General features: G+C 45.7%; 1 protein-coding gene across 7 annotated transcripts; it reads right to left on the reverse strand.

Annotated features, from left to right (window-relative positions):
• Nucleotides 1-516: 516 nt before the first annotated feature.
• Nucleotides 517-9,027, reverse strand: ZBTB18 (zinc finger and BTB domain containing 18). 7 transcript variants are annotated; one of them, XM_019920511.2, is made up of 3 exons: nt 8,892-8,909; nt 6,522-6,605; nt 517-4,189 (listed from the first exon to the last, which is right to left on the reverse strand). In XM_019920511.2, exons 2-3 carry the CDS (start codon nt 6,532-6,534, stop codon nt 2,607-2,609), a joined length of 1,596 nt encoding a protein of 531 aa, XP_019776070.1. In that variant the 5' UTR covers nt 6,535-6,605; nt 8,892-8,909; the 3' UTR covers nt 517-2,606. The 7 variants fall into 7 exon arrangements, with proteins under 7 accessions (XP_019776070.1, XP_019776069.1, XP_019776068.1 ...); XM_019920510.3 differs by lacking the exon at nt 8,892-8,909 and adding an exon at nt 8,056-8,472; XM_019920509.3 differs by lacking the exon at nt 8,892-8,909 and adding an exon at nt 7,408-8,472.
• Nucleotides 9,028-11,082: the final 2,055 nt, after the last annotated feature.

The following is an 11,082-nucleotide window of genomic DNA, read 5'->3' on the forward strand; positions in this document are numbered from 1 at the left end:
AAGAGGACGTATACAGCTATTCTTGAACAGTCGAATGCCTGCTAATTCGATTGCCTAGAATTCCAGTCGTTAGCCAAGCATTTTTCCAAATTAAGACATCCGGTCTCCTTCAATTTTCCACTTAAACCAGAACACAGAAGAATAGATTTGACCAATCAACTTAGGATAAAATTACCCATCAAAATATGACTTATGGTGTATGGATTAGTAGTTGTACAGCACACTACAAAAAATCTATGCTACCACTTGAGGTTTCACAGATTCACAAATTTCTAGAGTTACCTTAACATTCCTGATCTAGGCTATAGAAAATGGGTCACATTTTTTAAATGTGCATTTAGTATCTTCTTAAATGACTAGAAGCAAAATGTTTGCACACTTCCATTTGAGTGATTTAAGGCATTCTAATAATTCATAAGCTCTGAACAGAACTGGTATTAAAAAGAGAGATGCCATGTATGATACATATTTAGGATCTATGTAGTACACAATCACAATTTAAAAAACGCACAAAAATTCTCAGTTCATATAATTTATTGCAGTTAGCACACAGTTTAAAAATTCACCAACACACCAATAGTACAAAACTAAACAGCATTATAAGTTATTCCCCCCTCAGGAAAATAAAACATACTATGATTGTCAAAGCTAGATGTCAGTCTAAGTTTTAGAACAAAGGAAGAATGTGAAACTAATAAAAGGAAAAAGCAATCACTCACAATGACCACAAAAAGAAAATCCAAAAGAAAGTCCGTTTTCTCACAGACATTGATTGTCTTCTCTAAATTAATAAAAATTATTTTAACATAAACTGTATTTAAAAAAAACTAGAAACTCTTCAAGTAACTAAAGATAATGCTCCAAGGCCATTTTCACAGCTTTTTTTGTTTGTTTGTTTGCTTTAAATGCCATTACAGCCAAATTAACACACATTTGACCAAATATTTCCAAAACAGTCCAGCAACACACAATGGAGTTTTCCATTCAGTATCTTAAGCACAAAAATAGGCTATGTTTACAGTAGTTAAGGCGATCAAATTTTAAACAAAAGCAATTAAAAAAAAAAAGGGAAAAACAGCAAACGTTTTCCATGCTACTCCCATAGACCTTATTTGTAAGTGCAAGACAGGAAAACAAACACTGTGCAAAATGCTTTGCCCTGCGTGCCGGTCATTAAAACCACACATTGGGCTGCAGCCTCTGCTGCCGCGATACACATAGTCTACTAACCCCCTTCCCCATGTCAATCAAGGCAGTCCAGTCCTTTCAGCCTGGGGCTTTTTCAGTCCATAGAATCTTTTCATGAGTTTGGGGGGGGGGGATGGGGGAGGGGCGGGAGGGAAGGAGGAAGGGAGGGAAAGGAAGAAGGGGAGAAAAAGAAAAGGGGAGCAAAAGAAGAGAATGACCTATTGTCAATTTGTGCAGTAGTTACTCTAAAAACGCTCAACTGGGTAAATGTGTACATCTAAACTTTGAGCTGGCCTGGGTTTTGTGCAATTAGAAGTTTTGTTATAAAATGCACACTGCACATGCAAATCTTTAAGCCTTTTGTAAACATTTATATTTTCCTTGTTATGTAGCGAAGTTATCAATTTGCAGCTTAAGTTTTTATTCAGCTTAACAGTTTCAACTTAAAGACAGTGGGAAAGTCAATTTAAATTATATAAAATAAAAACAGTGCATTAACGTTCTTCATAACACCAGGTTTTTTTTTTTTCCAAATGGTGCTATTTTTCTAAGGAAATTAAATAATTTTAAACTCACTCGTTAAAGTTATACAATGCAAACAAAGACAAAAAATATATTGAAACTCATGCATTTCTGTAGCGTTAATATTTACTTTTCAAGACTCAACTAAGAGCATCAACACAACCTGTCAAGTCCTTTGACACCCCCCCAGCCCATGTAATCAATTACAGTATACAATAACAGTAATTCACATTTTTCAACACACAGTTCAACACTGCTGAAGCTGCAATATCCTTTTTCATCCCAAGCAAACCTTCACAAAGACAGCGTCCCAGTGATCCCAGTGTACTTTCAGAATTTCTCTCATTGGGAACCGTCAGAAAACCAGAAGTTGCCACAGAAAGTTTTAAGTCAACTGCTTGTTTAAAAATAGATAATCCAGCATTTCAGAAATTTTCCATTTGGGTCTAAAAGCATTCAGGTTTCCAACAGCCAGAAAAGATTCATGCAATTTGAGACATATAAAGAGGCTAATAAAACCGGAGGGAATTTCTACTTAAAAAAAAAGAAAAGGTGGGAAAAAAAGAGAGCTCAAAAGACACCGCAGTGCTGACAAAATAGGCCCTAGGAAAGCATTTTGTGATAGGACGATTTGTTTCAAAGGTTCTTATTGGCTTACTTCCCCTACCCCCCTTGAAAGAAAGAAAAACACCTCTCTATTCTCCGACTTGCTCTAAAGTTTCTTTTACCAGAATGCTAAATTAGTGAGATTCTCATGCTATTCTAAAGTGCAAAAACAAGTTAATACCCCAACCTTTCAGTTCCAGGAAACAAGACTGCTTTTAGACCGTACCACAACTATATAGAGATCTATTTATATATAGGTATATATATATTATTTATATATATATATAAAATTATTTCCAGAGTTCTTGAGAGCTATCTTCTAAGGTCCAGTCTCTGACAGCGGGCAGGCTCAGCGCCTCGCTTTTGACGGACAAGGAGTTCACCAACTCACAGTGGAACTTGCGGATGTGCCGGTACAGGTCCCCGGACTGCGTGAACCTGCGCTCGCACCACTTGCAGGCGTGCGGCTTTTCGCGCGTGTGCACCACGGCGTGGCGGCTCAGGTTGTGCGAGTACTGGAAGCTCTTGCCGCACTGGGTGCACGTGTAGGGCTTCTCGCCCGAGTGAGTCCTCTCGTGGCGCTTCAGGGTGTACATGCAGGAGAACGTCTTCCCGCACAGAGAGCAGGTGGGCACGTTGACGTCGGCGGCCGGCTTGCTGCGCAGGCCGTCCTGCTCACGGAAGTGCGTGCTCAGGTGGATCTGCAGGATGTGCGGGCTGGGGAAGACCTTGTTGCACAGGGGACACATGAAGATCTGGCCCGCCGGGCTCAGGATGTTGGAGACGTAGGGCAGCAGACCGCTCTCCATGCCGCCCTCCACCTGGACCCGCTCGCTCTCGGGGGTCATCATCTCGTCGTCGCTGCCTTTGTCCTCCCGCTCCAGCTCCCTCAGGACCGAGTCCTCCCTCAGCGGAGCCAGATGGGCAGGCTCATACTGTACCCTGTTATTAGTGCTCACACTCTCTTTCACAGTGCTATGTTCCATGTCATAGTCATTAGTGCCAACATCACTCTCATCACAGGAAGCCTCTTTCTCCACCTTCACCTGCACCAGGTTGCTTCTCAGCACGTCCTGTGAAGAGAAATAAGAGCTGTTCAGATTTTCAACTCCTGAAAGGCTGGACTTGACAGACAGGTCCAGCACACAGTCAACATCTGCCGAATCCCTCACGGAGGTGACAGACCTCTGGGACAAAGACTCTGTTGAGCTGCAGGGGCTGGCTACTGTTTTTCCAGCTGCTGTGGCGTGTGGCTCTGCCTCTCCGCCAGCCTGGGGGATGCCTGCTGAGTCCGAGGGCAATCGCATCCACATGTTCCCAGGCTCGGCCGCCAAGTCCCTTTTGCTAGGCAAGATGTTCAATTTTTCATCTTCCCCTTCATCTTCATCACTGGGCAAATCGCCTGCCATGTGGCTGCTGCCATCAGAGAGACTCTCGACTTTGTCCGAACAACTTGAAGCATCTTCTTCCTTTTTGGTGCTGTCTGCCTCTGTGGTGGCTTTCTCTTTCAGCTTCTTTTTGCAGACTTTGACAATGTCATACATGTGGAGATAACTGGCAGCTGCTAGCACGTCTTCAATGGGCAAGTCTTTGAACTGGAGTTTCCCTTCATACATGAATTCAAGCAGGAGAGCGAAGGCTGGGGCTGTAACAATGTCGCTGTTCAGATGAACAATGTCTCTTTTGTCCAGCTGGTCCTTGTAAAAGAGGTGGAAATACATGCTGCATGAAGCCAGTACAGCTCGGTGCGCTCGGAACTGGGCATCTCCCACCAGAACAGTGCAGTCACAAAGAAAACCCTGATGTCTCTGCTCGCTCAGACACTGCAGCAAATGTCTACTATGGTCTGGAAACTCCATACTGTCTTCATAACCTGGGAAGAGAGAAATTTCTCATGAGAGCCTGCTTAAGAACAACTTTTCAAGGCTCTAGTCCCCATTAAAAAAAAAAAATCAGCTTGGGCCACGGAGGTACATGTCCCTGAATTTTAATCAGGCTAATGACCCAAGCACTACCAAATCACACACACAGAACCAAATGCAAGAAGAAAAATGTACACTTTTGAAACTTCTTACCCCAGCCAAACAGTCTCTGATGCATCTCCACCTTCCTTGAACTTTTAGTCAAGTTTTAAAAGCGTTAATTTCAGTACAGTCTCTTACTGAGAATAAGAATTTAGGTCTCTTTCAGAAGAAATTTAATTAACTCTAATCATCAAATTATGTCCTACAAAACCTACAAAATAGCTTTAATTTCAAAGGGAACAACTCAAATAATGAACAAAGAAAAGTCCCAAACACATTCTGGAAGATTCAGAAAACTTGTTCAACCATCCTTTTTTATTTTATTACTTTTGATACTTGACTGCACTTAGCAAGCACAATTTAAACACACATTTGGCTGAATCAAGAAAAAAAAAATGAAACCGCATAATTAGTCCAGAAATTAGCAAACAACTTACTTTTAAAGTCAGAGTGTTAAAACAACAAAAGCCCTGTGTATAAAAACAGATGTTAATGCCTTAAGATTTGCAGGTATAGCACACATGTATGAGATCAGAAGGAACTACACCAACAGATGGAAAAGATCATCTCTACTATGAACAAATCCAAATTTTTTTTAATGAATTGAGAAAAAGAAATGGTTATATTTCTTTGTAAAATCTGTACATCTAGAATATTAAGAACCAGAAGGGCTTTATTTAACTCTGAAAATTCTCATCTAAACTTTGATCTGTTGCAAAGCAAAATGAGTTCCATATTAAAATTAATGCAAACTTTTAAATAAAGGCATATTACATTCAAATGAAACTCAAAAGCTTTACAGGTTCACCATACAAAAAAAGAAAAAAAAAGTCTTGCTAGTAAAAGAGAAACTATTCTTTTGACTCCCCGATACCTCAGTCAACAGAAAATACTTTGTTTCAACATAATTTGATATATTTTGTTTTCCCACTAGCTTTTATTCTTTCAAATATGCACTGTTGCCCTTATTTTCTGGTGAAAGAGGGTAAAATGGAGGCAGGAGAGACGCAGATGTACAAAGGGTCAAAATTGAACCACAAAATTCAACTCCTTAAACCTGACTTCCCCTTTCCTATGACCAGAAGCGAAGTTCCACACCATCCATCTCAAAAAGTGCATTTGGGAATGGATACATATTAATTTAATATTTAAAAATTACTTCCCTGCTTCTTCTACACTTTGCCCAAAATGGGCTAAAACTTTCATCCTAACCCAATACATTCTGCAAGACGCCACTGCTAGAATAAACCAAGATTTACAATACAATCACTTCAAGTGCCCCACAGCTAACATCAATCCTAATCCTTGAGAGGGCTAAAAATAAAGATTGGAGGGCAGCTCACAAGGTAGCCGTGATCAAATTAGGAGGCTGAGAGGACAGAGAGGGACGAAGAAGGAAGCTTATAAACATCTGATCCAGCTGACTGTGGCCATATGGCAGCTGCTGCCCAGATAAAGAGATTAAGAATAGAGGAGTGCGATTACAGCTGTCTGGCCAATTCAGGCAGCTCAAATCTACAAGTTCTAAATTAGTCGCTAACACAAAAACTCCTGCAAATAATTATCGTTATGCTGAAATAAAAGATCTCTTAAATATATATTTGAAAGAGAAATGAGGAAACCAGTCAAACTATTCTCCTGGGGACAAAAGTTTTTTTTTTTTTTCTTTTAAAAAAACCCTTCGGTTATAAAAGCACTACAGCTGTATGTTTCAGTCGTGCTGCTGAATGTTTTGAAGAATAAAGTTTCACAGTGGAATTAATTACACAACAATCTAGCTTCTTAACTAGAAAAATCTTCTCATATAAGTTTGAATGCTGGATTCCATACAGTTTACTATTTCTCCCCCCCGACTCCAAAAGCAAAAGAAATCTAAATAGCAGTGAACAACAACAACAAAAAATGGATTTTAATCCAAATTGATCTCAAAAAGCAATATTTCAAAGCCTTTCTTAACATTTCAAAACTTGAAATATTTCTGCATATTATTTACCCGATCGAGCAAGAGGGATAGAAATTAAAACTAAACAAACCCAAGACTCTCAACTCCAATAAGATGTTCATTTAATACTCAAGTTCGTATTTTATTCTTAAACTGGATTAGAAAAGTAATGTGATTTTTTAAAATTAAATAAACACTAAAACAGAAATATACTCCATCTAATCTCTTGCTACTCCTACCTTTAGGACACATAAACCTGATTAAGTCCTTTCCTCTGAGTCTTGCTGGCTCCAGGTCTGTTACATCGGTGGAAAAAAAGCAGACTAAGAGACAGATGCAAAGTGGAGATGATGTTAGAGAGGAATGAGATACCTTCTCCACCACAGATCCGCACACACTAACTCCCTGTCTGTGTGTTAGAATAAAAGGCTGAGGGATGGCAGGCTGTCAGCTGCTCTGACATCATGTTCAGATGGAAATGCTACCTCCAGCTGTGCTCCTTTTAATGCCATATGCTACTCCTCTACACTCCTGCCACCAGCTTTTTCTTAGGAGAACTTTTCTCTTCTGTTAGTATAAACAAAATACTTCAAAGTCTCCCTTTTTTTCCAAACTTTCTAACAGAAGAAATTGAAAAACTCAGCATATGGAGTTCTACTGTATTTATGGAATAGCAACACTTCTGTCTTAAGTTGGTGGACTGGCTTACATACTGACAGCACACTCAAGCCACGGTGCTATTCAGGAAATCCAGATTCACTTTTATTCAACTCCAACGTTTAGTTTCAAAGGCAGCTTAGGGATATTTTTAAACCAACCCGTTTGACATCTCCAGTCCCATTTCAACATTATTACGGCACTTCAATTTTTTTTTTTTTCTGCTGAGATAATGGTATACATGTCTCAGAATGCTGGAAGACTATTCAGAACTACTACTTCAACCTGGTTCACCTTATTATTTCACTCTTATATAACTACTTATCTAAAACTACCTTCTCAGTAAAATTTCTCACCCTGCCAGTTAATGCAAATTTCAACTCTCAATATCAACAAGCTGAAACTGCACTTTCTGAAATCCTGGAAAGTACTTCAGTTCAATGAGACAAATTAATAAACAGATACAACCTGCTACAGCCACTTAAAATGAATGCTGCATCTGCGTATCTGATCCGACTTTCTGCTCAGAAAGAGAACTTGGTCTTCCCCTTGATCTGTGTCCCATAACAATCTTTTTTTGGGTCACTCTGTAATGTTCATGATCACAAGAAAACCTTTCAGGGAGAAAGGGGGAAGGGGTGGGGGAAGCCAGGTCTAGCAAGTTGGGGAACTTTTCAGCTAGATTTGCGGGTCTTTTCGAATGGCTGATGAAATTGTAACGTAACCCGGGCTGGCCTGCCCAGTGCCCTGCAAGGGGCTGCGACATCTGTGAATGTCGAAGTCTCCACAGACTCTTGTGGGACAGTGCAGCAGAAAAGGCGCTGGGGCCTGAGGCGCAAGTGTCACAGTCCTGGTGATAACCGCTCCGTTCTCATTAGAAAACCATGACCAAGAGTTAAATAAAGAGTAACAAAGACCAAGGTCTCTATCCTGTGCTTCTTGCTTTCCCAAAGTCGCAAACCCAACTTTCTCTAACTTCGCGATGAATGACATAATTACGAATGCCTATTTCAGGAGGCACTCTTTGGGGATAAATTCCTTCTCAGCCACACCACCTATTCTGCACAAATGCCCTCGCCTCATTCCAATATATCAGACATTAATCACCCCATTTACCCAGTGGGGTGGGGGGCGAGTGACAGTTTAATGAGCCCCGAGCACCGCAATGGGCCAGCGACTCCCACTCCACAAATCAGCCCCTCTGCGCCTCGCAGCCTCAGGTCCGGAGAGGTTTTGCGAGGTTGGGTTTTGTTTTTCAAGGAGGTGGGGGCGGGGGTGCGGAGCAGGGAGGGGGGAAGAAATGCAAATCTTTACGTAGTTGGCTGTGCATAAAACACTAGGGGAAAGAGGAAGGTTAAACCACAGGGAAGGAGGTGGAGGGCGTAGAGCCGGTGCAGCAGGAAAACACCTTAAACAACAGACAAGAAAACAGACCCGGGTCACGGCAACAACAAAAGAAAAGTCGTAAGAAGCCGGGGGAGGGTGGCTGCTACTGCTTCCCTGCCGCCGCGGCGCGAGCCCCCGGCAACTGCCCCGGCCCGGGAGGGGCCTCCCCGCGGGCGCCGCCGCAGCTGCAAGGGTCCCCGGAGCCACGGCCGTCCCGGCGCCGTGCAGCTGCACCGCTCCCAAGCCCCCGCCCCGCGTCCCCCGCCCCCGAGAGGCGCCGCCGCAGCTGCACCGGCCGGAGCGCGCCCCGAGCCGCAGCTGCACCGGCCGCACCCCGCCCGACCCGCAGCTGCGGCGGCCCGGCCCCGCACCCGGCCCCCGCCGCTGCGGCGCCTCCCGTCACCCCTAGCTCCACCCGCACAAACTAACTCCACTCGCGGGGCCCGGTCGCCCGCCCGCCCGCCCGCCCGCACTGCCCCGCCGGCCGGGGCCGCACAGCCGGCGCCCCGCCCTCCAGGGCCCGGAGGGGGCGCCGGGTCGGGGCCGGGTCCGGCGCCGGGACTCACACGGAGCGGCCCTAAGTCACCGCGTCCCCACCGCCGCCGCGTCCTCCGCCTCCCGGCCGCCGCCGCCGCCGGACTTGGTGGGCTTCCTCCTCCGCGGGTCCCCCTCCCTCCCTCCCGGCCCCCCCGCCCCCCAATCCCGGCTCCGTCGCCCGCTCCCCCTGCCCCCTCCCTCCCGCCCACCCACCCCCGCTGGCAGCCGGAGGAGCGCGGCGGAGCGAAGAGGCCCCACTCTCAACGGCTCCCCATGGCAGCAGCCCAGCGGCGGCCGCAGCCTGCCAGACACAGCGAGGGAGCGAGCGAGCGAAGAGCGAGCGAGGAGCGAGCTCGGAGCCCGGGCCGGGGGGCGGGGGGGGGGGCGGGGGGAGGGGCGGGGGGACGCACCACGCACGCACGCGGCGGCGCCGGCCAGATGTTCCCCCCCCCGCCGCCCTCCCTCCCGGCGCTGGGCTGCTGCGATTGACCGAAAGCGGCCGGACCGAGTTCCCCGCCCGCCCCCTGCAAGCAGTCTCCTCCAATAGGAGGGCGGCTTTTCAGGGAGGCGGAGGCAGTGGCGGGCAATCGTAGGACTGACAAGAGGGTCCAGCCAATGGGATGGGCGAACCGGAGCTGCCTCTCGCGAGTGCCAATCGCAGGCAGAAACTGTTGGGGAGGGCGGGCCCTAGCGGGCGGGGCTGGTAGCCAGGCGGTGCGGGCGGAGTCGGCGGGAGGGCGCAGCGGCGGTGGCTGCAGCGGCGCCCCTCTGGGGGACTTGGCCGTGAGAAAGTGAAAGGAGCCCGCGGGCGGCGGCGACAGCTGCACTGGGAGGGGCTTGTTTCCAGGCTAGGAGGCCTCGCGCGCTCTGGGGGTGCGGAGCGAGCTTTTCGGTGTGCGCCTTGACAACCATAAATACAGTTTTGAACGTAGTGGGGCTGGGCTGCTCGAAGTTGCGGAGGTATCCGCGGAGGCAGAGCACCCGGGACACACATGACCTGAGTCCGGCATTAGGTGGCTCCCTCTGCTCCGGCTGCTGTGGGTGACGACGCCCAGGCCCTCGTCTCCTAGAGCGCAGAGGGTAGGACTAAGGGACGTCCTCGCTCCGTCCCGCGCTGACCCGTCAGCAGGTGCAGGTGCGCGTCGGGCTCAGCGGACGCCACCGGCTTAGACGGGCAGTTTCTGGGCGTCATTCTCAGGGCGTCTTGTCAGACACGGCGGAGCACCTGTATTTCTCGCAGAACCCTCATGTCACGTGTATTTGCAGTGTTACAAGTAGCCATTCCCGACTGACCAAATTCTAGAGAACTACAGTAAAAGTGATACTTGCAGAAGCCATAGCCTGATTTCTTAATTGGTACGTCTCAAGCCACAAAGTTAAACTATGGAGGGAAGATGTAAGACTGTTGTATCGTTTCTCCCTTCAAATAAACTTTTATTCGATTCCTGTTCTTTGCAATTAAACTGTGTTCATCACGGCCACCAAGAAAAGTAGAAACCTCTACCTCAAGAAATTGGAAATATTGTTGAAGAGGCAAGAATTACAAGTAAAAAGTTGAATAACAAGGGGGAAAACTGTTCTAAGAATATAAAATAGAAAACTGCAGAGTGAGGAAGTTAGTACACTAGTAATTGTCAAGTGAAATGTGTTTATTCTTTGCTAACTGAACTGAGACTGGCAAGCCTGTTGCTAACCAACTTGCCAGGAGACCTTTCAACTGGGCAGAATGTGCTTTCACTTTGTTCCAGGTCAGATGGGTAAACTAAGTTGAAAGTATTGTGTAGGCAAATCAGACATATTGAATTACTAATGAAGTAAAAACAGGAGCACACAAAATTCCTGCAGCTGATATTGGAATATCCTGTTAGAAATAGTAGTGATGTTCTCTACTCTTTCCTCAATGATTTCATGCACCCTCATGATTGATAACTGAGGTCAAGGCCATTCTATGACAACTAGAGCTTTTTATTCCATGGACTATATTCCATTTGTGCTTTTGGTGAATTCTAGATCTTTTAGTCGGTTGGTAGAGGGTCCAATTTCAGTCTGACCTGTTTAAAGTTAGGGAAGTTTATAAATATTCTTGATGAAGGAAATACACTCTTTTAAAAACAGGTGAAAAGAAGTACATGCTTTGCCAACAAGTTCAGGAAAGAATTGGAAAAAGAAATATTTGCATTCTCCAAGTTGTTTCTCACCTACTAAGAGTTTAAAATAAGA

The sequence above is a fragment of the Tursiops truncatus genome, chromosome 1 (assembly GCF_011762595.2).
Source record: "Tursiops truncatus isolate mTurTru1 chromosome 1, mTurTru1.mat.Y, whole genome shotgun sequence".
NCBI classification, from domain to species: Eukaryota; Metazoa; Chordata; class Mammalia; order Artiodactyla; family Delphinidae; genus Tursiops; species Tursiops truncatus.

Excerpts from the sequence above, each read along its gene's own strand:
- ZBTB18 (XM_073801391.1), bottom strand. The coding sequence starts at position 4,416 with ATGCATCAGAGACTGTTTGGCTGGG. Across the intron at positions 4,190-4,391 it reads TCAGAGACTGTTTGGCTGGG|GTTATGAAGACAGTATGGAG; the intron begins GTAAGAAGTTTC and ends CTCTCTTCCCAG.